The 27735-nt window shown below is 41.3% G+C and overlaps 1 protein-coding gene across 40 annotated transcripts in view; it reads left to right on the top strand.

The window, feature by feature from the left end:
* The window catches only part of NRXN3 (neurexin 3), a 1036700-nt gene that overhangs the window by 457634 nt on the left and 551331 nt on the right, over positions 1–27735 (top strand). For 22 of the 40 annotated variants that reach the window (XR_011739408.1, XR_011739409.1, XM_071809509.1 and 19 more), the window contains 4 exons: positions 7715–8096; positions 9479–9669; positions 10100–10273; positions 17610–17636. Coding sequence is in view for 38 of the 40 variants with exons in the window: in XM_071809509.1 (XP_071665610.1) it covers positions 7715–8096; positions 9479–9669; positions 10100–10273; positions 17610–17636 (774 nt within the window). In the remaining 2 variants the exon portion in view is untranslated. The remainder of the gene's footprint in view (positions 1–7714; positions 8097–9478; positions 9670–10099; positions 10274–17609; positions 17637–27735) is intronic. The other 18 variants (XM_071809491.1, XM_065838218.2, XM_071809496.1 and 15 more) reach the window with 1 other exon arrangement.

Below are 27735 nucleotides of genomic sequence, written 5' to 3' on the forward strand. Positions count from 1 at the left end.
TCTCTTCTTCTCCCTGTTCTTGTGTGTATCATTTCTATCCCCTCCCCTCCACCCCCATTACTACTTGTATATTTAGTGTTGCTATGTTGAAAACTAATGCTCAGTTCTAATAGGCTGTTCTTAGCCAGCACCAGAAACTTCTGCAACAGTACGATGATATGAAATATGGGATTTAGGGTACAGATGAGCTTGTGCATACGCAGGGATGCAGAGGTGCTAAAGAGCACTCTCTCTCATGTCAGTCAATATTTGGGGTACACTGTGAGTCGGCCTTGTTCCTGAGCTGAAAATGTGGCAGTTTCCAATGCTGTGGAATCAAAACCAAGGCTGTCTAAACCTTTCATTGGAACAAACTTTTTGTTGATGGTAAACCTGCATTTGACACATGTGTTAGAGAATATGGCTTTCTGTCTCTGCTGGTTTTTTGTTTCAAGTTCCTGCACTCATGGCTCAGAGCCATACAGAAACAAAAAACAAACAGAGCAGTTTGTTCCCAACTTTGTTTTAGACGTTAGGGAGGACCCTGACTCACAGGAGTGTATCATATCACATAACATAGTGCGTGTTAGGCCTTTTTCTTTTCTTTTTTTATTTTTTTTTTTCTTTCCCTGCATTTCCTGACAGCTTTTTGAGCTTCTACCCCTCTTTCTGTAGAGAAATGTAGTTGAAAGGAGGAAGAAAAGATCGATCACTCAGGAAAGCTGGTGTCCTCCAAGTTATGAGATTTACATTGACATGATCAAACTACTTTAGATTGATTCTTTTTTTCATTAAAAAATTTTAGAGGTGATATTTTTCTGGTCCATTTCCCCACAGTTACAAGAACCAGAAACTTATTTTTCTTTGCTTGCGGGTCTAAAAGTCTCCTGGTTTGACATAACTGCAGGAACTGGGCTTTTGAGAAAGACATCAGCAGTCTGAAGGCTCTGCTTGGAAGGCAACTGGAAGGGATGGCTGGCACAGGCAGTGCCAGAATACTGTGTCCTATCTCTGTAAAAAGTTATTTTCTACTGTGTGAACACAATTAATTTTAAGTAATGTAGTAACGAGATTACTTGGAAAGCTGTAAATTGGGATTTTTAAATAAGACCAGAAAAGTGAGTTAGCAGGAAAATTACTTGATATATATTTTATCTCTGAATTAAATGTAAGCTGTGCTATATATGCTGAGAATTTGCAGAAGAGAATTAGAAGCATATGAAAGAAGAATCTTTCCCTTTCCTTGTTGGAATTGACAGAGGCTTAGTCAACATTAGCTTTTAGGAAAATGAAATTTTATTTAAGAAGGAACTTTCTGAATTAGCGATACATGCTGGTAAATATTTCATGGTGTTTACTTCTGCATTTAGGCAGAACAGTTCTTCTGCATATGCTTTTTTAGCAAGCACCATGAGGTGGCACTCTCTGCATTACCAACTCAGTTCCCAAAAGCCATCTGTTTTTTTGAAGTCTCTTTTTCGTGAAACTGAGTTTATAAATAATAATGATACAATCCTATACTAAAATAGGATGTGCATATGTATATGAATTACATAATTAAAGATTCATTATAGCTAAAAATACCTGTTAAAATAATGTGACCATGGCAAAGTCAAAAGTCAGAAAAGCCAGAGTTAAGATTTTCTGTGCAATCTGCATCCCACTTGGGCAGATGATGTAGTCTTCAATGATGTGGTCACATAGATTTTTCCACAGGATTCTTGCTGTCTTAAGCATAGATCAGAAGTCTAAATTTGGTTCCCAGTAAAGATAAACAGCCGCTTTGATTGCCGCCTTCTTTCTTATTGCTTGTTTGGAACAATGCATGCCAACTAAATTTTGCTCTAAATATAGAGCTGGGGTTTTTGTTTGTTTTCATTTTGCCTTTTTTTTTTCTTTGTGTGTTGTGTACTACTCATCAATATGTTTATATGGAACTAAGAAGCTATAATTGGATTTATTCCCATGTCTATGTTATATGGAGTAGGTGCCTTTTCTCATTTTACAGATTGGGGAACAAGGCACCATATTAAAGTTGCATGTATTTGGTACCAATTTGGTATGCTTTTTCAGTCATTTGCACGCACAAATATTCAGTATGTCTGTAAATTTGATCCCATAAATTAGCTCAACCCTCCTACTTGGAGAATTTGATCTAGACAATTAATGACCACCTGTGAAAAATTAGTGATGAAGTAACTGACTTGGGTTCCTGCAGGACATCTAAGGAAGAGAGAGAATTCAGTTTCTCTGGACAGCATTTTGCTGCTTAATCACAAACCCCTCCTCCCACATTCCCTGCTATCCCCTCCTCCCCACACACACCTCAGAACAGAGATCAGACCACCAGTGGTAAATGAGACACAAATATAGCAGTCATATTCCTCCCTACAACATCTTGCAAGCACCCAAATACCTCTGGAATCTTTTCTGTCTGCCACCACTTGAACTGAAGAGCTGATGATCGCTGTAGTAGTTACAAACTCTACAGAGCACAGTGAGGAATTGTAGAACTCTGCAGGTGAGGCTGACAGCTAATGAGATTAGAAAATACTGGATTCCACTCCATGATTTCTTCTTAAACAAATACATTTCTGTCCTGGTTCTGATCTTGTATCGTCATATCCTTTTCGGCTTTCCACTGAACTACTGCTAACTTTCTGCACTACTACAGCTATCATTGTCCTATTTCTTTTAAGCCAGTCTCAGTTTTCTCATTTTTTCACCTTTTCTGAAATTCTAGGTTCATCTCTTCCAACCTCCCTCCATTTCTAATGCCCTCTGTATTTGGGTTCCCTGTCCCAGCATACTCTAGATTTCACAGGCCAGGATTTTCTTTCTTAGTCCAGCAACAACTTCTTGTCTAAGGATATAAGAGCTAAGGAGAGGAATTTTCTTGTTCTTGGTCCTTTACATCTCTAAATTTTATTTTTCTAATATTTTGAACTAAAGAAGTGGGATTTTTTTAAAGTGACTTGTAAATTTTATTTTATTTTTAAGAACATAGAATTCTTCTGGTTTGGAGAAATCAGATTTTTTTCATTTGCTAATACTAAAACTGAAAAAGCTTCTAACAATCACGGTAGCAGAATTGAGGTGGTTTGTCTAAACAAAATTTTCCATATACAATTTTGATTCCTGTGAACTGGCATTTTTGAAACTAAAATATTATAATTTCTGGTAAAGAATTCATTCAGAATTTGAGAACGTTTGCATTTGAATTCAGCTCTTGAGTTTCTGAATAGACAGAAATACATGACTCTTTCTAGTTGCTTGTAAATTTGTCCAGCTATATCTGCTTGGGCTGAAGCTTTCCATGTCAATGGTCTTTGTATAATTGTCTTTAAATTTAAATCCACTGCTAAAATTGGGGAAAAGTGAAAAAAAAAAAAAAGATTGGTTTGTATGATATTCTCTCTTTGTATTTGGAATAGGTACTTCAAAACATTTTTTTTTCTAACAATATACTTTTTTGCTGTTTTTACAAAAACTTGATCACATTTGGACTAAGTATAAACTGAAAAATTGTGCTTTGTACAGGATCATGAGAAGCAAGTTCAGAATATTCCAATGTTTCAAGAGTTCCAAAACAAGAAAGAGACCATCAGTTCATTTAATCTGACTCTTTATAAACCACAAGCCAGGGGGTATCATCCAAGTGCTTTATGTTCTTAGCTTGGAAAGAAAAAAAAAAAAGGATATTGCAAATAGTAGGAAAAATCTTTAAAGGCTTATTAATATATCTTTTTGATTTTGGCTTTTAGCAACCAGGAACTGTTTAGGTGAGAAATGCTAGGAGATTTCAGGAGACAGTATAAAATGTGAGAAAGTTTTAAGTCCCTGTTGATACGATCTGGGGGAATTAAAAGAGGAGTTTGTCCTGGACTCTGCTGTGGTGATCAGTGAGGCTCCCAGGTATAATCCCAGTGACTCAGAAATACCTCTTGCAGTCACTGGTCAAGAGCTGTGTATATATGCTGACGGACCAGCAGATGCATTCAAGCAGGATACTATTGCTGAATTTGGTCTGTCTATAGTGAAGTGGAAACTTTTATTCTGGTCTTTATCCAGGTGTCAATATTTCTCAAAACTAGTATGAATTTAAATATTTTTTGACCCTTCTGTTCTTTTAAGCATGATTGAATTTGACCAGCATATCAGAATGTTATTAGACACAGAGGGACCAACAGGTAGTCTGTCTGTTTCCTGTGGAAAACCTTCTAAAACAAAGGACTTTACCTATGCAGTAATTATATTTGCAACATACTAGAAGGATAAGTAAGGAAACATGCAAAAGTAGGGAAAAGTTGAAAGTAGATCTGTGTTTATATGCATTTTGATGCTGTCTAATTTCATATTTACTGCTGTCCTTTTTTCATAGGAGTTTTGCTTCTCCGCTTATTTTAAGAAAGGATGATGCAATAAATGGGTTGACATAGGCCTTTATATTAAAAGAGGTGCTTGCTTTTGAGACCTCCTTTGACAAATCTGTAGTGAATGAGGCATAGTATGGTAAAAAAGACCTCTGTGTAAGGCATGTGAATACAGCCCAGAGGAACTGACTTTTCTACCTTAGCTCCTGTGGAAAGCTGGATAAGTCACTTAAATTAGATCTTTCACAGTTGGTCAGTACTTGTACCTGTCCTTTTGGGGCTACTCATTTGGGACTGTGCATCTGTGGTGAGTTGGCCCTGTCTGGATACCAGGTGACCACCAAAGCAACTCTATCACTCCCCTGTTTAGCTGGACAGGAGAGGTAAAATGTAATGAAAGGTTCATGGGTCAGAATAAAGGACAGGGAGATCACTCAGCAGTTACTGTTGCAGACGAAGCAGACTCAACTCGGGGAAAAAGTAATTTAATTTATTACTGATCAAATTGGAGTCAGATAATACGACATAAAACCAAATCTTAAAAACACCTTTCCCCCACCCCTCCCTCTGCTTCCCAGGCTCAACTTTATTCGTTATTTTATCCATCTCTTCCCCCCTCAGTGGCACAAGGGGTGGGCAATGGCAGTTGTGGTCAATTCATCACACATCATTTCTGCTGCTCCTTTCTTCTCAAGAAGACTTCTCACACTCTTCCCCTGCTCCAGCATGAGGTCCCTCTCACAGGAGACAGTCCTCCAGGAACTTCTCCAATGTGAGTTCTTCCTACGGGGTGCAGTTCTTAATGAACTGCTCCAATGTAGTCCCTTCCATGGTGTGCAGTCCTTCTGGAACAGACTGCTCCAGCAGCATGGACCACCACGGGCTGTAGGGAACAGCCAGCCTCACCATGGTCTGTACCATGGGCTGCAGGGGAATCTCTGTTTGGGGCCTGAAGCACCTCCTGCCCTCCTTCTTGACTGACCTTGGTGTCTGCATAGTTGTTGCTCTCACATATTGTCACTTCTCTCTCCAACTGCTTTTGCTGTGCAGCAGTTTTTTCACCTTCTTAAATATGTTATCCCAGAGGTGCTACCACTGTCGCTGATGGGCTCAGCCTTGGCCAGCAGGAGGTCTGTCCTGGAGCCGGCTGGCAGCGGCTCTGTCAGACAGAGGGGAAGCTTCGAGCAGCTTTGAGCAGAAGCCACCTCTGTAGTGTCCTCACTACCAAAACCTTGCCATGCAAACCAAATATAACTCTTATTTCCAGCAGTACTGAGCCTTGAAAACAGTGAGCACTCCAAAGTTGCCAAATACTTATTTTTTTTTATATCCAAAGCTATATATGTTGATTTCTCTGTTCCCCAGCTTTGTGTATACAAAACTGAAACTAATATTACTTAGTCTTGCAGGACTGGTAGAAGCTGAAGTGAATATTTGAGGATAATTTTCGTACTGTGCTGCTGAACTTGTGGATTGACCATGGCTGGCTGCCAGACACCCACCCAGCTGCTCTCTCACTCCCTCTCCTCAGTAGGACAGGGGAGAAAATAGGATGAGAAGGCTCATGGTTTGGGATAAAGATACGGAAATCACGTACCAACTGCTGTCATGGACAAAACAGGCTTGACTTGGGGAAAATTAATTTATTGCCAATTAAAAATAGTTAGATGATGAGAAACAAAGGACAAAAAGTAAAACACCATCCCCAACCCTCTCCTTTTCTCAGGTTTACTCTTTCATTTCTGACTCTTTTACCTTGCCTTGGCCCAATAGTGCAGGGAGTGGGGAATGGTGGCTGTGGTCTGTCAGTAACAGCTCCTCTCTGTGGCTCCTTCCTCCTCACACTTTTCCTCTGCTTCAGCGTGGATCCTTCCCATGGGCAATAGTCCTTCATGAAGTGCTCTAGCATGGGTCCTCTCCACAGGCTGTGAGGAAAACCTCCTTCAGTGTAGGGTCTCCACTGGCTGCAGTTCCTTCAGGAAATATCCACTTGTTCAAGTATGGGGGTCCTCCACAGGCTGCAGTGTGGGTGTCTGCTCCACTGTGGTCTTCTCCATGGGCTGCTGGAGAATTTCCACTGTGGTACGTGGAGCACCTCCTCCCTATCCTCTTTTTCTGAGCTTGGTGTTTGCAGAGTCTTTATTTTGCTTTGTTTTCCCTTTTTTCCTTGCTCATGAGCAGCATTTGGCCCTTTCTTACATACACTTTTCCAGAGATGCCACCACCTTGGCTGAGGGGTTCAGCTGTGCCCTGCGGTGGGTGGGCTGGAGCCTCTGGTACCTGCTTTGTCTGGCACGGGGCAGCCCTGGCCTCTCCTCACAGAGGCTCCTGCAGCAACTGCATGGGCAGCACCTCACCATGTAAACTCAATACAACACCGCAGAAAAAGTAATGGCATATTTCCAGCTGAGTTTGAACAATGGTTGTATATTGAATGATGAAAAAACAATTAAATATGGAGTAAGTAATGAATTTATTATTACTCTTGTTGTATAGCAAATGTGTAGAAGGGCTACTTGTTTGTGTGACCAAATAGTTAAAGCTATCTAAATGAAGAACTGTAGGGGACTAAAATAAGGTTGTGATGGTTTTCATTCTGATGTTGCCCAACTTTTTACTCAAACTAGTATTTTATCATACTGTTGTATTTCATCTGTCTGTGTGGGTTCTGTGTCTGTACACTTACTGAAATATACTTCAAGAGTAGTCTAACATAGTTGGTATACTGAAAAGATTGAATATTTTAATTGAGAGGTTAAAATCCGTTGAAATTTGAAAAATAACCCAAGTGGTGTGTTGATGACTTAAATACATGGAGAACACTTTGCCTGTTATGTTCTTGTGTGTTTCCCTCCTGTCATGCCCTTGAAATGAGGAATAATATCAGGCACCAGCAGAGAACAATGGGATAAATATTAGCAGGTTGATGAGTGCTCCTGCTTCTTATTCTGCTCTTTTTATATGAATTTATGTTTATTGATTGTTTTCAGGAATCACACTTGTCAAAGTTGTTTCAGAAGTCTGAGTTGTTTGGCAGATGGACTGTTGGATCACTGATCTTTAAGGGAAAGATCTAGTCTTCTTTGCAGACCAGAGAGTCTGTGAATCAAAGGGAAAAATACAGAGCTTGCTGCCCGTGGCCCTTTAGTCCTGTCTTCTCTCTTCTGACAGGTTTTGACAACTGCTAGACTTGAGCCTCTCCACCATGAGTCTATGCATTCTTTCTAATGCAAGCTGCTGAACTGTGATCAGATAGGACTAAGTACTGCTATTACTCTGGAAAGTGGAGGGTGAAGGGCTCCATATAACCTGTTACTGACCTCTGGGCTTTCTGCATGTTCCTCCTTGTTTCTGTCCTTCAGGCACAATGGTTGGTGATCACACTCGCTTAGAGTTCCACAACATCGAGACGGGAATCATGACGGAGAAACGCTATATCTCTGTCATCCCCTCCAGCTTTATTGGCCACCTCCAGAGCCTCATGTTCAACGGGATGCTCTATATTGACCTATGCAAGAATGGTGACATTGACTATTGCGAGCTGAAGGCACGCTTTGGTCTCCGCAACATTATAGCTGACCCTGTGACGTTCAAGACCAAGAGCAGTTACCTGAGCTTGGCCACTTTGCAGGCTTATACATCCATGCACCTCTTCTTTCAGTTCAAGACCACCTCAGCTGATGGGTTCATCCTCTTTAACAGTGGTGACGGCAATGACTTTATTGCAGTTGAACTAGTTAAGGGGTAAGTGACTTTCTGCTATATTCTGCCAGCTTAGTTATAGATAAGCTTACTTATTGATAAGCTTAAAATGCTTGCATAAAGAGAAATTCACCTCATACTTATGTTTCCTCTGTTTGCTGAGGTATATTACAAAGCAAAGCACTTAGACATAAACACTGAAGCTGAAGACTCCTGATTTTATCACTGACTTCCCCGTGAGGCTGAAGGAAAGACACTTTTATGGTGTGGAACATTAATGTTTGAAGTCCTCCGAATCCAGTTAGGCTAACATTTGGTCCCGTTAACCTTGCAGAACAGCACAGAGGAGAAGGAAATGTGCTGAGAGGTCTGAGTCCCTCTTCCCCTTTATTTTTTTTTTTCCTGCAACAGACTTGTGTTTCTGCCACCTCCACTGAAAGAAACAAGGAACATGTGGGCTGCTGGATTTGTATTTCTGCTGGTGGTGCTTGAGGAAAAGCAAACTCAGCTTGCTTTTGAGCTGCTATATTCTTTTTGCAAGACCAGTAGCTTATTAGAAAAAAAAAAAAATCCTTTGTTAGCTGAACAAATTTAGATCTCTTATGCTCATCTAGTCACAGTAGGTATGTTTGCCACAGATAAAGTTTACCAGTCCTGTTTATTTCAGTGTAACTACAGTTTGATCCATTTTATTTTTAATGTTGAACATATTTCTGTAACTGGGACACTGAGTAATAAAAAATCAAGAGTCATGAGCTCCTGGGGCTCTGTTGAGAGTTGGATTTTGTTGTTTTTTCTTTTTTTCCTAAGTAGAATATTTCTTATCTGTCCTCAGGTGGATTTTGGTGTTTGAACTATATAAATAACTGAGGGTAACACTCCCATAACTTCAGTCTTTTTTAGGGTGTTTATTTTTTGCCAAAAACTTTGTTAATTGTTTTCCAGGTGTTTGAATAAACATGTGAATTTAGTATAATATTTTGAGTACGTTTCCCAATTGACTTCTTAAGGGAGTTATTCAAACCTCAGAGTGAATCTGGGGAATATATGCCCCAGATGAGCATATCTAGTGTTGCTCTCCAGTACGTTTATCAATATTATGAATTTTTAAAAATAATCATATGAACAGGCAGGGTTTTTGTGGATCTGTGAGAACTTTGTGAAAAAGCAGAACGAGTGCTTTATGATTAGAATCTGATTACTCCAAATGTTATCTCAAAATACTAATCCTTATGTTTCCTTGGTGGAAAGGAAACAACTATATGTTTTCAAATCAGTGGCTAGTATTTGGCTTACTAGAACTTTCTAACCCAGAGATACTTTCCTTGATGACTTTTGTAAGTTAATTTATCAACCATCTAGAATAAAGGTCAGTAGCACTGGAGTTTTTATGCAATTTTAACTAGTTCTTGCTATGTTTACAGGTATATACACTATGTGTTTGACCTTGGAAATGGACCTAATGTTATCAAAGGCAACAGTGATCGCCCTCTTAATGACAACCAGTGGCACAATGTTGTAATCACCAGAGATAACAGTAACACACACAGCCTGAAGGTGGACACTAAGGTGGTCACTCAGGTTATCAATGGTGCCAAAAATCTGGATCTTAAAGGTAAATTCTACAAGACTGACAGTTTTGCCCTTTATTCTTGCAGGGCTCAATCAGTAAGCAACAGAAAGCTTACAGAAGCCATGAATTACAGAACAGTAAATCTGGAATTCACTGGTTTTGGCTTTCATTTTTTTCTTTCTTTGTTTGGCAACTTCATGTAGCAGGATAGTTTGCCATATTTTGTTTTTCAGAAATTGTCATCCTACAGTTTTTCCTAGTTAGGATGCAATTACAACCATTTTTGGGGGGGTGTTTTTTGGGTGGTGGTTGGTGTGTTCAGGTGGGGCATTGGTTTTTTTGTGAAGGAGGCAGAAATGACTTCTTGCACAATATCATTTTCTGAGCAGCTGTTCAGCAGCTGCCGGGAGCAGGGGAAAACCACTCTTGAAAGTATGTAACTTTCTTATATGTTTATCCCTTTCTCCTCTAGGTGATCTCTACATTGCTGGCCTAGCTCAAGGCATGTATAGCAACCTCCCAAAGCTTGTGGCCTCACGTGATGGATTTCAGGGCTGTCTAGCATCTGTGGACTTGAATGGGCGTCTACCTGATCTAATCAATGATGCTCTGCACCGCAGTGGACAGATCGAGCGTGGATGTGAAGGTATAATTGATTTCAGAGAAGTTCCCCTCTCAAGCACTCCACTCTTACTTCATTACTTCCCACTGTGCATCTACTTAGCCACCTTACTGTCCATTTCATTAATTTGCTCTCATTGTGACATCCTTCACTATACTTATGGCTTCCAAATGCTTCCGAGTGCAGTTTGAGGATAACTAGCTTCTGCGAGCAGCTTAGCAGCTATTCTCTTGCATACTCCGTGCCCTATGAAGTGGTACATCCAGTAATAGAAAGGATGGCACTGAGATGGACTACTATTTACTAGTACTTTTCTCAGAATGGTTTATTAACATTACAGTACTTTTAAAGTACTTTGAAAGGGGTTCTGAGCGTTCAATTCATTTGTGCTTCAGAGGCCCCCTTTTTGGGATCTATAGAGTAAGCGTTTTGAAGACCCAAGTAGAGGCAGGGGAAATGGAAGGTAGGAGAAAATGAAGGGTGAAGAACAGACCAAAACAGGGATTCGTTTTTGAGGAAGTAGGCCTCCAGTAAAAGCACTGGGGGCATGGTCTTTGCTGTCTGGAAAACCTTTCTTTCCTCTCGTTGCTCTTTTCCAGCCAGTTTAGAAACAAATATGTGTGAGTGACTTTTTGGAGCATGTAAATAGTAGTGATTTCTTGAAGCTTCTTTAAATAATTTACTGTTCCTGCTGTGCTCCCATCAATTAAAATAATATTGACATCAGCAGCACTGACTCAGTAACATGCGTATGGCATCAATTCCCAAAGCACTTGGGTTACTTACCATCATAAATGCCAATGTTTTGCTGGCTGAGTTAAATGAAAATCACTAGCCCCACTGAATACCAGTCTGCTGTGTTGGCTACCAGTCACTAGATTAAGTTAGTTTTATTTTATCAGTGAAGTTGTCTGGTATGCCTGTTTTCTAAGATGATGTATGTCCCTAACTGATCTTTCAAGACATCATCTCAGAAAACACCACAAAAAGAGAAAACTTCACAAAGTGAAATTATTCCTTGATCATATTTCCCTACCATGTCAAGATTGCAGGTTACATCACGCTGAAGCCTTACCACTTGTCAAGACTCTCCCTTCTTAGGCTTCATCTCCCTTCATAGGTATCATCTTGTGTTATCTTTGAGTCTTCATGAAACACAAAATTGGCAGTCCAATTAAATCTGATCACTTCCTTGTCTCCCAGTGTTCTGGTTGGCTGGGAGCTCCAGTGCCTCAGCCCTCCTTCCATGCTCCCACAATAATACTCTGGTTTGTGAGAATTTTGTGTCCTGTCACAGGAGCTCACTCAATGTCAACTCTGATTTCACAGCATCGTTCAGTGCTGCACAACTGTAGACTGTTCTTTTTTTCTGTCTTTCTGCTGTATTTAATAATGTCTGTTAACCATGTTGTTCCTCGTGGAAATTGGCATAGAGTAGAACTTGTGGGTTTGCCCACTTGTGGTAGAGCCAAAATGCCAAAAGAAGTGCAGCTTTTCTTTGTTGTTGTTTACAAGGTTCAAGGGAAAAAAATTCATTTCGAGTGTTTTGAAAATGTCTCTTGATTATGCTCGGTGCACTGAAAGCTCTTCTCTAGTATAGTGAATTCTGCTTATTTTTCTGTTTAAAATTAGGTTTATCTGTTGGCTACATAACCTTCATGTTATTTCCCCTAGCTCTTTCCTTGAGGGAACCTCTCATTAGACTAACCTGTTGTTCTGTGTGTGGCTCAGGAACAGAGTCATGGTGCTTTCCCCGAAGACTGCACCATTATTAGAGTGATGATGTTTCCTTCTCCTGTACCCAGTATAGTTCTTTGATTTAGTGTCCTGTTACTGAGGTTACACAATGTCAGTGCCACTCCCAAAAAATGTAATGTGGCACTTAATGTCTCTGTGTGCTAGTCTGGTACCAGCACAGCTAATGCCTGGTTGTGGAGGCTGGTTCGCTCTTAGATATGTCAGGAATGTGAGTTCCCCTTGTCTTCTAAAGCCCTTCAAACAAGATCCAAAGCTGGGGACAGACCTAAGAAACTGGGTGGGAAGGTCAATGGTAGCCCTCATTCTGCCTTTGGAAGAACTTGATAGCAAAGTAGTGCCTGGGCTATCTTCCTGAATGGTCCCTGCTCAATACCAGGGGAACTGCTGAAGAGGAAGACATTCTATTTGCCAACGTGTTTAGCTTAGTAAAAAAACTGGATAATTAACTCACCAGAAAGATGTTTCATTTGCTTTTTCAGTCACAGCAATCCCCAGGTCTTCATCTCACATCTTGACTAGTGCCTACTGGTGGCCATTCTTACAGTTACCACTGAAAACCACACTTGTCTTCCCTTACTCTAAAGAAAGAAAACCCTAAGCATGTTGGATCCTTATTTAAATCTCCCTATTTTGTTTCCATCTGAAGTGATTTTAGGTGCAGCATTAACAATGTGTTTAAGAGCTGAAGTCCCAAGCAGTTCATGTTGTCTTATGATGTTTAAATGTGTTTGTAATAAACAGTTGCAGGCTCTTCGGGTGAATAGTTGTGCTATGTCTTGATTTGCAGGATGTCCTTATTTCATGATGAAGGGCAGTGGGATCATGTAAATGATGAGAACATGCATGCTTAACAAAATGTCATTCCATCCCCACATATGAATCTTGCCTTCCAAATATGATGTGAGAGAGACTTCTGCTAATGCTTGTCTTTTGAGCAGCTTTGCTTTCAGAAGCAAAGCAGATTACAAGGGTACAGCTGTTTTCTCTGAAACTTATCAGTTTGATCTCAGGACAACCAAGGGACGTGGGAGGAAGAAAACCTGAAAAATAGTAGAAAGTGAGATGTAGGTCAGCAGACAGCACTCCCCCACCTAAGACAGATCAGTACCACTACAAGTGGGTGACACCATTCCATCCTGGTGGCATTTGCTATCTCTATTCCTTTATTTCAGTACCCTACTTTAATAGGAAAATAATATTCTTTAGTGTCTTGATTCTACCACTACCTCCTTTTATTTGGTTTAAGCAAGCCATTGGACTTCCTTGACCATGTTGTTTCTCTTATGTGTTCAAGCATAGTTAAGCCTTACTGTGCACCAAAGCACAAATCTACGACATTATAGTATTAGCTGTGTTGCAGTGATGGGTAAGGCAGTGCTCCTGTTTGAGCAGGAAGGACTTTCAATATAAATTGTATTTATATGAGAACTTTTTCTTTAGGACTTTGAGAATCCCAAAGCATTTTAAGGCTATATGTAAGAGTCATTAACTGAAATACAAGCATCCTTAAGACTGAAAGTGGCTGGTGTTTAATAGTGTATAGTAGTGCTAAAAAAAAAAAAAAAACAAAAACAAAACCAAAACCCAATACCTAAGGCAAGAATTACTTTATCTCTTCCTATCAGTTTTATTCCTATAATTTCTTTATCTATGGTGGGATTTGTTTAGGATAGCACAGTTAAGTAGCCTCTTTTTATCTCATTTGTTAGCTGAAGTTTCAGCTTCCTTTTGCATTATGCATCTTCCTTGTGTGCTGTACAAACTTAAGGTTTCAATCTGCCGTTCAATCACTAATGTGCTGGACAAGATGATAGCTGCCATACTGACCTTTTCTGTGTTTTAATGTCTCCTGTAGGACTGTTGCTTTTGACAAAGGATTTTGTGGGTGGCTATCTGAAAGAAGAGAACTTAAGAGTGTCTGAAATGTCAAATGAGCCTATGGAGTTAAAGCTTCACACCACACACCACTTCTTTTTTGTGTGTGATGATCTGCTTTGTTTTTATTGCTCTTTTGCAATTGCTACATTTCTGATCTTTTTGGAACAACAGGTTGCTCTTAATTAATCTTGAAGGTCTCATCAGATCTGTACTAGCAGTTTGTGTTTCCCTGGAAGGTATTCAGCAAAGCCAAAGACCTTCTTGCTGCCTGGTGTGTAAAATCTGTTCTGGGTTGATGTGCTACACACAACTGTGAGAAGAATGAAGTTTCAGGGTAATGGCATTATACCAATATATTTGTTTGTTTTCTGCAGAGTATCTTTAGCTGCTGTGCTAACTGTAGCTTTCATCACCATCTTTTAGATAACAAGGGAACCGTTCCCTCTACAACCACCCAAAAAAAGGGATTGGTGAGAGGGCCTGAGAGAAAAGCTACAAAAGGTAGGGAAGTTGTTGAGTCTTAAATGATCGGTGTTGGGTCAGGGTACCAAACACTCTGAAGACACAAAATCAGTTCTCAGAAAGGACTCCATGTTAGGGGCCCACTTCTGCTGGAAGCTTCCAAGCACGCCTGCCACCTGCTTTTGGCCTTGCTATCCCATAAAACAAGTATTCATGGTATTTATCTATTCACGATGAGAGTAGACATTCAGCTATGTCTTGCAGAGTACCTTGAAAGTGCGTGGAAGCCCCTAGAGATGAGCAAAGTATTAGAAACTGAGGAAAAGAAGCTGTCTATTGTGACCTAGTTCTCTGCAGCCTCCAGCTCAACAGCTTATGGGCTGTGGTTGGAAGTTTTTATAGAGCTTCTGAAATTGAGTAATATGGGCTATTTCCACGTCTATGTCGGACATACACAGCTTGAGAGAAAAGATGTCTGCACTGTGGTGTGTATGTAAGGGTTGGAGGATGGAAAATGTTGTTCCAGCTGACCTTCTTTCCCTCCTTGGAAGTGAACCTATTTAAACTTCAGATCTGCTCCTCCTTGATTCTAGACTTCTAAAATCAATTCTTTTTGCTGATTACTTCGTTCTTGGTCTTACTGCTAGATGAATGGATCAGTTTATTCCATTTACAAAAGTCAAGACTGAACAACTTGCTGCTTTTTCTTCACTGGTCCTGGAAGAAATAAAGCACATGTCTAATATTTGTGAAGTTTAAAGACATTGCCCTAAATATTAATGAGTACTTCCTGCATTTGGGATGTTTTTCCACCTCTTTATTGATTTGCCTTATATTCTCCTGTGTTTTCCTTTCCTTTATTTGGACATCTTCATGTTGCAATAGACCTATATGAAATTCAGCTGCACATTGTAAATACGTTCACATGTCCTGCCCCCAGCCAAACCAGCCTAACAACGGTGGTTAAAGAATGTTACATTTCTTCTACAAGGCAGTTTCTATGTGCTTTAGAGACCTGTATTCTTCCTTTCCTCTTCATCTTTCCTCACCTGTTCCACAGATAACACCTGCTCACAAGGGAGAGCAATTACTGTTAAACTTACTGACACTGTTCCAGATGTTTAGGGACTTTTTTTTGTCCTAATTTAATCTTCTTCCAGATCCTGCAGTAAAATCATAATCTTGTTCTACTTTCCGTGAAATAGTATAGTTAACCTTTTGAATTCACCGTTGCATGAAAAGCATGAATGACACATACAGGCTGGATAATCAGAAATGCATTTTGCATACTAAGCAGTATGGGGAAAGAAGAAAATCTAATCTCATGCTTTAAATCTCACAGCAGGATAATGTCAGGAAGGATTTCACTCTTCATCTACTCAGTAGTGAAAGTTTAAATCTGGTAATACTTCACTTTCTCTGTGGAATCAAAGGTTGTCTGTTGAGTAGAGGCACATTAATTTACTCTATGATGGTTTGACAGTTCTCCTGTTCTTTATGCTTTTGTTTTCCGTTGTCACAGTGCTGCTGGAATTATTGAATAAGTATAAGCTTTGCTCCAGCTCAGCTACAAAGATAAGGAGTTGGGCAGTTACAAAAAGTGCTTGTTTGTTACACAGAAATTACTTGGTTAGAATATGTGTCGAAGAAGATCCATGAAGAAATGCATCCTTCTCCTCTTTCTACCCTCCGATTTATTTTGCAATTTGTTTGAAGAACTCTGGGGCTTTTGTGGCTCTATGTAGTAGAAGTGGGAAGAAAACTCTGACTAGCTCAAAAGGGAAGGTAATTGCCACCTTGAGTCATTCTTGGGCTGTAAAACAGTAGCAAAGATTCAAAATGTTAAACTTCGTAGGAAGCACGGGAAATGCCATCTGTACACACCAAGTCTAATTTATTGGGTATTAATGTAAAAGGAGACAATGGGAGAAAGGGAGAACTTCCAGTCTCTCTTCAATATCAGCTGTGATATTAGAAATTTTAAGAATGGAAGGTTATAAAGGTGAGTATGCACTTCTTAAATAACCATCTTTTGAGCAATGTGGTCAGTGATTTGGTGTTTCGTTGTTCCCATTGTACTGTATAATAGAAATATGTAAACTTCAGTGACAAGGGATTCAGGAGCTGCTGCCTGTAGTCCCATCTTGTACTTTGCTTTTTCCATGCTGAAAGAGAAAACTTAGAATCAAGATATAACACACTAAAAAAAAAAAAAAAAAAAAAAATCTGTGTGGCTTCTTTGTCAAGGGGACTCCAAAAAAAAAAAAAAAAAAAAAAAAAAAAAAAATCCTGTACCTAAATGCAAGAGCACCAGTGGTATTATTTTGGTTTGCTTTTTTATGCTCTGCAATTTTCAGAAAGTGTAGTTGGATCTTGAGTCAGACTTTGTAGATTTATGATTCTCTTTTGCTATGTGGACTGTGATTTGGCCACAGATAACAGGATCGTTCATACCTAGGTGAATGAGTGAGCTTGTACTACTGTTGTTTTGTTGATTACTCTGATGAGGTTGACAAAGATTATGTGGGTCACTTTGCCTGTTGATGCAAGTTTCTTAAGGATGTGTTGAAATCCATGAGCAGGCACCAACTTGTGTGGGTGCAAGGTTTTACTGTCACTTTACATCCAGTGTCAGGTATAGTTCTTGGGATAAACAGATATCTTCTAGACTTGTCAGTTCCCTGTGGTTTTCTGGCAATAAATCCACTTTGGCCAAAAAAACCAAGGAAATCTGTGCTTTTATAAGGGACAGAAGATTTAAGTTTTGATCCAGAGCCTGGATGTAGTAACAAAATAAAAATATTCTTGATTCTTGTACTGAAAGCCAAATAGATTTTTTTTTTATTTTTTTTTTTTACTTAAACAGATTCTAAGTATTTCTCAAATGAGACGAAAATCTCTCTTAAATTGTTGGTAAATGCTGACAGATGAATGTTAAGAATGATAACTTATTTCTTTCTCTTTCCACTATCTGCAAATTCTGTGACCTTGTGTGTGTGAATGAAATGCATTTGCTGTCTTGTTTGTGGTTTTGTTATTTGTTACTTTATTGGGTTAAGGTAGCCATGTCCCTCTGTGTACTTGTTGATTACATTGTCATTCCTGCATGTATTAATTATGCACATTGGTTGTGATGGTTGTACCAGTTGCTTTTATTTATTTGAAGTGATGTGACCCTGATTTATCTGCCTTTATACTAACCTGTTGTTTATTGTTTTTGCTTTTTTTTGTGTTTATTTTATTTTATTTTTTGCTAACAAAGTTGAGTTGACCAAAGCTGACCTGCAAGGTAGAGAAGGTTTTTTTTTTTCCCCATTACTGGTTTGAACTGAAAGATGCTTTTATGTAACATTTGATACCTTTTACTGGATGCAGTCACACCTCTGCAGAGGATATCTGGGTTAAGACAGACATGGCAGACAATGGAGGTGTTTTTGTTGACTGGGGGGTTTGACTGTATCAATCTCTGAATATCTGTAAGAGCACTAGTTGATTTCCTGAAATGCCTAATTATTGTTCAGGCAAATAGCTGCTGTGTATAGAGACACAGAAGGTCCTCAGAGCTTTACAAAACAAAAAGCTGACTTGGATTCTTCAGTACTGACCTTAAGGAGCGAGACCAAGAGGTAAAAGCTGGTTGCTTAACTTAGACTTGGAAAAACAAAACAAACAAAACACCCGAAACAAAAACACCCCACAAAACCAACAAAACACAAAACAAACAAAAATACACAGAAATAACTTTCTGGAATTTCAGTTAAAAACCAAACAAAAAAACCCTAGCAAATTGCCTTAGTAGCTAGATGGCATTTTACAAACCATAACTGATCAAACATATGAGTGGTCATGCCTGATCCTTTTGTACCTACAGATTTTAGTATATCTCATAGCCCTTTTTTTAGAACCTCTTACTGGATAGTCTGTGATTTTTTTTTTAATTATTTTTTTAAATTTTTTTTACAAAGCAGATAGGGCTCTTTCATGATGTTGATCCTCACATGAAATTCTTACTGGCATCTTTTATTACTATTGCCTGCTAAGATAAAAAGTATCAATCAACGATGTTCAGGATTGCCAAAAGGCTGAGAACTATGTGGATGTTGTTAAAATACTGAAGCTACTCAAGTGAAGGCCATTAAAGACACTGAGAGTAGTTTCGTTAGAAAAGTGGGGAAAAAAATGGGAGAAGTCAAGGAAGATGGCTCGAAGAGGAGAGGCCAGACAGTAATTGAGAACATGACACTTGAATTACAGAGACATGATGGGGTAAAGAGTGGAAAACCAGTTTAATGAAGGCTAATTCTTAGGAGATATATAATGAAGAAGGGATTAATGGTACAGCTATGTACAGGTACCCTGTTTCCCTGGGACATGAGTGAGGAAACCTGCTTATTAGAAATTAATAGGACTTTGATACTAGTATAACTGGAGACATGTTTTCCATGGTGTTCAAAGTCTATCCTTTCAAACATGATAGTGAAAGTATACTACCCAATTTATCTGGAGAGACTGCAATATTGAGTACAAATTAATTTGTTCCTGAATGTTGTGGAAGTTTGGGAAAATGATCCTCCCTTTTTAATGGAAAAGGAGAGAATGGTCTTGGGTATAAGGTGAAGCTGGAGGCATTGAGCAATGTGTCTCTGTTTAACTTTTTTGAAACCACAGATGGTATTTGTTATGGTATCGGCTTAATCACCTCGAAATTTTATGTCTAAGCCACAGTTTTAGTCTAAGCTTTTTTGTTGTGGAAGTAAACATGCAGAGTGTTCCTGTCTGACTCTCTGAAATAGAGACAAGACTTCCCAACAAGACTTCCCAACATGTCTTCCCTCATTTGGTCCATGAATTCCTTTTCTATTCACTGTGTTTACTGTGAAGACCTGGTGACATTGTTAACCTGACCTAATGCAATAGATGCGTTTTTCAAATTAAAATACTCCTGTTCCATATTCCAGGCATAGGTATGTAGCAATTACCTCTGCTTCAGAATATCATTGGTGTTTTTAGGTAGGGTTTGGCATTCTATGGATCAGTAGAAAAGGATAAAAATATTTTTGGAGGAACCAAGGAAATTTTAATGGATAAACAGTTTACCACTGTAGCAGTTGTTAATATACAGAAGCATATTAGGAGGTACCCTGTTACCTGACAGATAAAGATACTGACTGCCTGAGGTAATTTTAGCCATTTAATGTATATGAAATATTGAATCTGAAAGATTTGACAGCCTGGAGTTAGGCGGAAGTTAGATCAATGCATTGTTCTCTATACATGTGGAACATCTGACTGTGACCATATTTTATTGTCATCTCTGTCCTGCTCCCAGCTGTAAAAAGTTGAAGTACTCTGTCTTACAGAGGTTAGGGATTTAGAGAGTATTAGGTGCTGCCTCTGGGGAATTTCTGAAGTTTATGTAAATGAAAGTGGTAAAGGATGAGATTTGAAAGAATATAAAGGATACGTGGGCTGGGACTGATGTAAGGGGAAAAAACATCCTGGAAGTATGCTGAGATGTAAATAGCTTTAGGATTGAGGTGTTCTATGCTATCCATTCAAACTGTGACAGAGAGTCTGGGACTTGCATTAGACATCAGCAAATACTGTGTCTCTCTGGCTGCAGCTGCTGTTGGTCTCTCTAGTCACTTGTGTGTCCATCAGAATACATGCCCAGGCATTCCTGCTCAATTTTCTGATGTCTGTTGAAGTGAATGCAGCATGAAGAGATCTAGGAACAAACAATTTTGTTTTGGTTTCTCCAGAGTCCTCAGAACCTAAAAGTTTGTCACAGCTGTGAAGAACATGCCAGCTCAAACTCATATTGTTACAGAGGTCTTAACCCTATAGGAAGAGTTTTGCTTCAGGTGGAGACACCTGATCATGCTGAAGCCTAAGGGGAAACTTTCGTCTGGAGTACATAACCTGGATTAGTGGCTTTTCAGGAAAACAACCTTTGCTAAATAGGTTTGGTTATTTCAGAATGGACCATGAAGCCTTGTACTTTTGTACTGCTGTGATTTGCAGTCGTGAAGGGTGTTTTTCCAATTACTGTAACTGTATTTTTCTTGTTCACATACAGACCTTTCAGTTTTTCCTTTCTGCTTTTATTTTCTGTATCTGAATGTCTGAATACTTCTGTTTACTTCCTCTACTTCATTTGCATCTCCCTGTCCCTTGTCACATCTCAGGTCTGGGCATACTCCCTTTTATGCAGTTGACTTTTTCTTGTATTGTTTGGATTATTTTTTTTTTCCTCACCAGCACGTGTATGAGCACTTTGTTTAACACAAAGGGTAGATTTCTTTCAATAGGAATTAATTTTCAATGTGTGAAGGAAGGTGTTGTATGCAAGAGCAAAAATGGTGTGTGTAGCTTGATGCTTATTGCTAGTTATGATCAAAGCATGAAGCGGTTGTGTTATAATCCTGCTGCTCTTGCACAAAGAAACTGATTCCTCATGTAACTCAGAAGAAGGATGAACACAATACTGTCTTTTATTCCTCAAGTTCTTTTCTCTGCAAAGAGCTTTCAAATGACACAGCAGGAATGGCTTCTCTTGCCAGTGAAATGTGCCCACCTGTGGGATGAAACATGGCAGTTTCAGCAATGTGCAGCAGTAGAATTAAATTTTTTTCATTTCAGGGCAAAGAGAAACCTGCCACACAGTTGAAACTGCAGGAAAGAGTTAGTAAGACAAAGTAATCTTTTCAAGATAAGAGATCTGGCTACTATACTCTTCTAAGGTCATTTTCTTCAAATACTTAGTGGTAAAACTAACAAACAAACCATACTTGTAGCTGGGAAACTTGGAAGAAAAGTGTAATACTGGACTCCTTCCCAAGGAGGGAGACACAACAACATCTGAGATCCTTCAAGTCCTCATACACTGAGCTGTTCTAGTAAAATTGAGTGATGCAGAAATAGAGATCAAATGGACATTGTTGAAGAATTCTGCTTTGCCATCTCATGTTCCTTAGCAGCTGGCTTTGTTGATAGGCTTAGTCTGAACAGAAGACAGAGCAAGTCACATTTCTGCTAGTGGGGGATGCTCATCTACACTGAGGACATCTCCTTTTTTATTCTATATTTACTGCCCACTCAATCCCCATTCCACTGTGCATGTGTCATAAGGAAGGCAATGCACCGAGCCCAGCTGCAGACAACAAAACTAAGGTTTTTGAACAAAAATGCATTCAACAGAATTAGCAAGTCTTGTTGAAGTGTTGGCAATTTAAGGAGAAAATTAAAGTCAGTGTGTATATTTTATTAGTTAAAAGAATAGTGTGATTTATCAGATTTATCTGAGATTATTAAGTGAAGACTAGTTCTGAAACTTTGCTTTTAAATACTTCCTGCTGTAAGTGTTGCCAAAGGAATAAGATTAAAAATAGACCTGGACCCTGATTGCGTTGGTATTTTAGAACCAATTCTACTGTATGGTATAAATTGTCTGTCATCTTCTCTTTCCTTGTTTGTTAGCACTGAAGGGCATGTGCGTGGTAACACAATCTTCATGTTTTATAAGCCTTCCTGTGCTTCTGTCGCTTTGCTCCTTAATCCAAAATCCTAATCCTCTGTGACATCCTTGTTAGTTGCTCTGAACAAAATTCTTTTGTCACATATGGCGGATTATGACATCAGGCAAGGATTGTAAGCAGCAGGAGTAGATGAACTCTCAGAGACAAAGATCCCTTTACCATTTACATAGCCCATAGTACTAAGGAGTGAAGCAAAGCATAATACCCACAATTTATGCTGTGTCGTCACAACTAACTCTAAAGAAGGCAGACCAGACTTTGAGCTTCCTTGTGGTGTTGTCAGGCTTTCAAAATTCCTCATCGCTTGTTTGTTTGGTTTTGGGTCCCACCCCTGCCGCACCTGCCCTTCCCCCCCCTCCTCCTCTGGATGCTTGTGAAGTTCTGTGTTCATCTTCAGAGTTGGTTTCTGTAAAATACAATTCTGAAACCACAGTATGGGTCATGAATTCAGGTCCTTTGGCTGGCTGAACTCTCTCAATGAGTACCTCAGAGCACAAGTTCTAGGCCTCATGTAGTCTTATTCCTTGGGTAGAGTACTGGTCATTTCTCTTGTGGCACCTAGACAAGAGATATACATGTTGGATGACGCCTGCTGTCGAGTCCAGTTATCAATTATTCTCAGAAGAGTGCAGGAAGAGAGGAGAACTATTGACATTGAAAATGCTGTTCTGCTTTGCTTCTGTGTAATGGTGTTTACAGTTGATGCTGTAGCAGGTTTGCATAGGGTCACAATTACTTTCTGTTTTTATTTTTTTAAGCATATGTAAGTTTCTGTTTATACCTCTAGGAGTAATGACATTCTTCTTTAGGGTTAGAGGTTAGATAATGGGATAGTAAGGTACAGGAGAAGTATCAGTTCCTTCTTCCTTATCCTCAGCTCAGATATTTCAGGTTAAATGACAACTAATACTCTGTTTCAGACTCTTAAATGTCATCCCTTCTTTTACTGGGCCAGAGTAAGTCTGAAGCAAGTGTTAGACCCTAACCTGATGCATGTGTATCCATATAGCTACATCTATTTCTTTTATAAGTGTAAAGGCAAGAGGGAAACGTGTACACTTGAAGAAGCTGTAACATCTGTCAGCACTGTTGTAATCCTAGAAGTGATCTGTTGGCTTCACACACTGCCTGTGAGACCACTGGAATTCAAACAGCTGCAAATGAGAGTCAGGTGGACAGGTAGAATAGGTGGAGGGCAGGAGAAGTGTGGAAAATTGCTGCTCAACTTTGTTTCAGTATGGTAACACACTGGCTTTTTGCTGTGGCTGATGCCACCCTCATTTCAATACGTGAATTTTCTTATAGGGGTTTTGTTGTTTGGTTTTGTTATCCACACTTCCACTTCTACCTAGAGGTTTTGGGGTTTTGATTTTCTGACGGGGTGTGGGCATTGCCACGGTAACAGTGGGAGATTTAAAACTGGTCAAAACCTGAAACTAGCACTCAGTCCCTGAGGTCGGATGATCAGAGTCAGTGCAGCCGGAGCTGTGGCGGCACATCTTGAGGTACAGGGGAGTTTCAGGACCCGGCAGCACCTGGCAGCCCTTGCAAGAGCAGCTGACATGGTGTGGGCGTTGCCAGGCTAATGGCGATCACACCCCCGCCCCAGCCTTGAAAAAGACTCAGGGAGGGCAGCGCTCCAGGCACTGGGAGGTGAGACCCGTGTGTGAAGCTGTGAGTACCACCCACACTGTGCTGCAGCAGCGGGTGCGGTAGCTCGTGCAGCAGGGTGCAGAGGTTCTGTCCCTCCTTGCTCGGTAGACCATCTCGCCTGCTGGCAGTCTCCCAGACTGCAGCTGACCATGGTCTCCTCCAGACAGAGAGCTTGCCCCAGAAAGACTATGTTGACCCAGATGGAGGACCTGCCCTGGTCTGTGGCTGTTCAGGTCTCTGGCTGCAGGGAGTGCCAGAGGCCGCTGCTGCTGCTGCTGAGGGAGGGAGGCAGCATTCCACCTGCGTGAGGTGTGAGCAGGTGGGAGATCTGCTCAGCATGGTGGTGGAACTTAAGGAGGAGGTTGAGAGACTGAGGACCATCAAGGAGTGTGAGAAGGAGATTGACTGGTGGATTTACTCCCTGGTGTTCTGGCCAGAAAGACCCCAGAGAGATATCCCCCCCGAAAGGTGATGGACCCTCCGCTCTGTCGGGCAGAAGGGGAGTACCTGAGACAGCCCCTGCCCTGTCGCTGTCGGGCAGAGGCAGGAGACCAAAAAGATGAGGAAGGTTGGAAACAAGTCCCAGTTCAGCATCACACGCAAACCCCCTCCCTACCTGCTTTGCTTCTCCAGGTGCCCCTCTGTAATAGGTTTGAGGCCCTGGATCTTGAAGGAGAGGTAGGTGAGGATGTGGTGGAAGGCCCATCTATGAGGTCACAAAGGAAGAGGCAGTTGACACCACACCGCGAGACTACCTCTGATAAGAGAGAAAGAAAGAAGGGTAATTGTAGGAGGTGATTCTCTTCTGAGAGGAACATAGGGCCCAATATGCAGAGTTGATCCTCATCATAGGGAAGTGTGCAGTCTACCTGGAGCCCAGATCAGGGGCACCGGGTTGGGGAGTGCCCTGGTGATATCCTCGACAGACTACTACCCACTGCTGATCTTCCAGACAGGCGGGGAGGAAGCTGCATCCTGTAGTGTGAGGGCAATGAAGAAAGACTTCAGGGCTTTGGGACGGTTGGTGAAAGAGTCTGGGGCGCAAGTGATTTTTTTTTTCTTTTTTTTCTTCTTCCGTCCTTCCATTTTTGGGTGATGATCAGGGATGGAATAGAAGGATCCAGTTCATAAATCCTTGGCTACCAGACTGGTGCTACAGGCAGGGCTTTGGGTTCTTTGATAATGGCTGATTTTATAATACTCCAGTCCAGACAGTAATATGTGGGAAAGGTTTATCTCACAGGGACAAAAGGATGCTGGGACAGGAATTAGCAGGGCTCATTTGGAGAGCTCTTAACTGGATTTGAAGGGGTATGGGATTGTAGCTGGGCTTGTACCAGTGGGGCAGCACTCTAGTGTTGAAGAAGACCGGGAGGTCTCCCACCCCCCTAGGGTGAAATCGGTGTGCTCAGCTCGCTCTCTGAAATGCTTGTACACCCATGCATACAGTGTGGGGAATAAGCAGGAGGAGTTAGAAACCTGTGTTTGATCAGGAGATTATGACCTGATGGCAATTACAGAGACATGATGGGACAGCTCACATGACTGGAATGTGGTTATGGATGGCTATGTCCTCAGGAAAGACAGACCAGCCAACCGTGGTGGTGGAGTTGCTCTTTACGTGAGAGAGCAACTACAATGTATTGAGTACTGTCCAGGAGTGGATGAGGACCGAGTTGATGGTCTGTGGATGAGAATTCAGGGGCGGGCTGGCAGGAGTGGTACTGTTGTGTATGTCTATTACAGGCCACCAGCTCAGAGTGAGGAAGTTGATGAGGCCTTCTACAGAGAGAGCGAGCAGCCTTGCAATTACAGGCCCTGGTTGTTGTGGGGGATTTTAACTACCTTGATGTTTGCTGGAAGGACTACTCAGCTAGCCAGCCGCAGTCTAGGAGGTTCCTCCAGTGCATTGATGATAACTTCCTGATGCAAATGGTGGATGAGCCAACTAGGAGAGGAGCACTGCTGGATCTCATCCTCACTAACAAGAAGGGTCTGGTTGAAGTGGTAAAGGTTGAGGGCTGCCTTGGTTGCAGTGACCATGAAATGGTGGAGTTCAGGATCTCATGTGGCAGGAACAGAATACTAAGCAGAATTGCAACCCTGGACTTCAGTAGGGCCAGCTTTGGCCTTTTCAAGCAATGGCTAGGTCCTACGTATCCATGGGACAAGGTACTTGAAGGTAAAGGGGCCCACGATAGTTGGTTAGCATTCTAGGACTGCTTCTTCCCAGCTCAAGATCAGGGCATCCCAACAGGTAGGAAGTCAAGAAAGGGAGCCAGGAGACATGTGTGGTTAAACACAGAACTGCTGGGTAAGCTCAAGTGGAAGGGGACAGTCTACAGATCCTGGAAGGAGGGGCTGGCCACTTGGGAAGAATATAAGGCTGTTGTCAGAGGACGTAGGGAGGTAACTAGGAAAGCTAAGGTCTCCTTAGAATTAAACCTTGTGAGAGCAATCAAGGACAACAGAAAGAGCTTCTTCAAATACATGGCAGATAAAACTAACACTAGAGGCACCGTAGGCCTACTGATGAACGAGGTGGGTTCCCTGGTGACAGAAGATACAGAGAAGGCAGAGTTACTGAATGCCTTCTTTGTCTCTGTCTACACTGCTAGAGGCTGTCCTGAGGAGCCCCGTACCCCTGAGGCCCCAGAGAAAGGAAGGACAATGGAAGAGTTTGCCTTGGTTGATGAGGACTGGATTAAGGACCACTTAAGCAATCTGGACATCCATAAATCCGTGTGTCCTGATGAAATGCACCTACGTGTGCTGAGGGAGCTGGCTGAAGTCATTGCTAGGCCACTCTCCATCATCTTTGCTAAGTCGTGGGGAATGTGAGAGGCGCCTGAGGACTGGAGGAAAGCAAATGTCACTCCAGTCTTCAAAAAGGGCAAGGAGGAGGACCCGGGTAATTATAGACCAGTCAGCCTCACCTCCATCCCTGGAAAGGTGATGGAACAACTTATTCTTGGTGCCATCTCAAGGCATATCAAGGATAAGAGGGTATTTGGGGCAGTCAACATGGCTTCACCAAGGGGAAGTCATGCATAACCAACCTCATAGCTTTCTATGAGGTCATAACCAGGTGGATAAATGATAGTAAAACAGTGGATATGTTCTATCTTGATTTCAATGAAGCATTTGACATGGTTTCCCACAGCATCCTCGCAGCTAAACTGAGGAAGTGTGGTCTGGACAATCAGGTAGTGAGGTGGAGTACGAACTAGCTGAAGGAAAGAAGCCAGAGAGTTGTGGTCAATGGGGCAGAGTCTAGTTGGAGGCCTGTATCTAGGGGAGTCCCTCAAGGGTCGTTAGGGGGACCAGTACTATTCAACATATTCATCGATGACGTGGATGACTGAATAGAGTCCACTGTCAGCAAGTTTGCCTATGACACCAAACTGGGAGAAGTGGCTGACAGGCCAGAAGGCTGTGCCACCATCCAGTGAGACCTGGACGGGCTGGAGAGTTGGGCAGGGAAAAAATTAATGAAATATAACAAGGGTAAGTGTAGAGTCTTACATCTGGGTAGAAACAACTCCAGGTACCAGTATAAGTTGGGGAATGACCCATTAGAGAGCAGTGTAGGGGAAAGGGACCTGGGGGTCCTGGTGGACAGCAAGATGACCATGGCCCAGCACTGTGCCCTTGTGGCCAAGAAGGCCAATGGCATCCTGGGGTGTATTAGAAGGGGGGTGGTTAGTAGGTTGAGAGAGGTTCTCCTCCCCCTCTACTCCGCCCTGGTGAGATCACATCTGGAATATTGCATCCAGTTCTGGGCCCCTCAGTTCAAGAAGGACAGGGAACTGCTGGAGAGGGTCCAGCGCAGGGCAACAAAGATGATTAAGGGAGTGGAGCATCTCCCTTATGAAGAAAGGCTGAGGGAGCTGGGTCTCTTTAGCTTGGAGAAGACTTGAGGGGCGACCTCATTAATGTTTACAAATATATAAAGGGTGAGTGTCAGGAGGATGGAGCCAGGCTCTTCTTGGTGACAACCAACGGTAGGACAAGGGACAGTGGGTACAGACTGAAGCGCAGGAGGTTCCACTTAAATATGAGAAGAAACTTCTCAGTGAGGGTGACAGAACACTGGAACAGGCTGCCCAGGGAGGTTGTGGAGTCTCCTTCTCTGGGGATATTCAAAACCTGCTTGGATGCCTTCCTGTGTAACCTCATCTAGGTGCTCGTGCTCCG

The sequence above is a fragment of the Patagioenas fasciata genome, chromosome 5, assembly GCF_037038585.1.
Source record: "Patagioenas fasciata isolate bPatFas1 chromosome 5, bPatFas1.hap1, whole genome shotgun sequence".
In the NCBI taxonomy this organism is placed as follows: Eukaryota; Metazoa; Chordata; class Aves; order Columbiformes; family Columbidae; genus Patagioenas; species Patagioenas fasciata.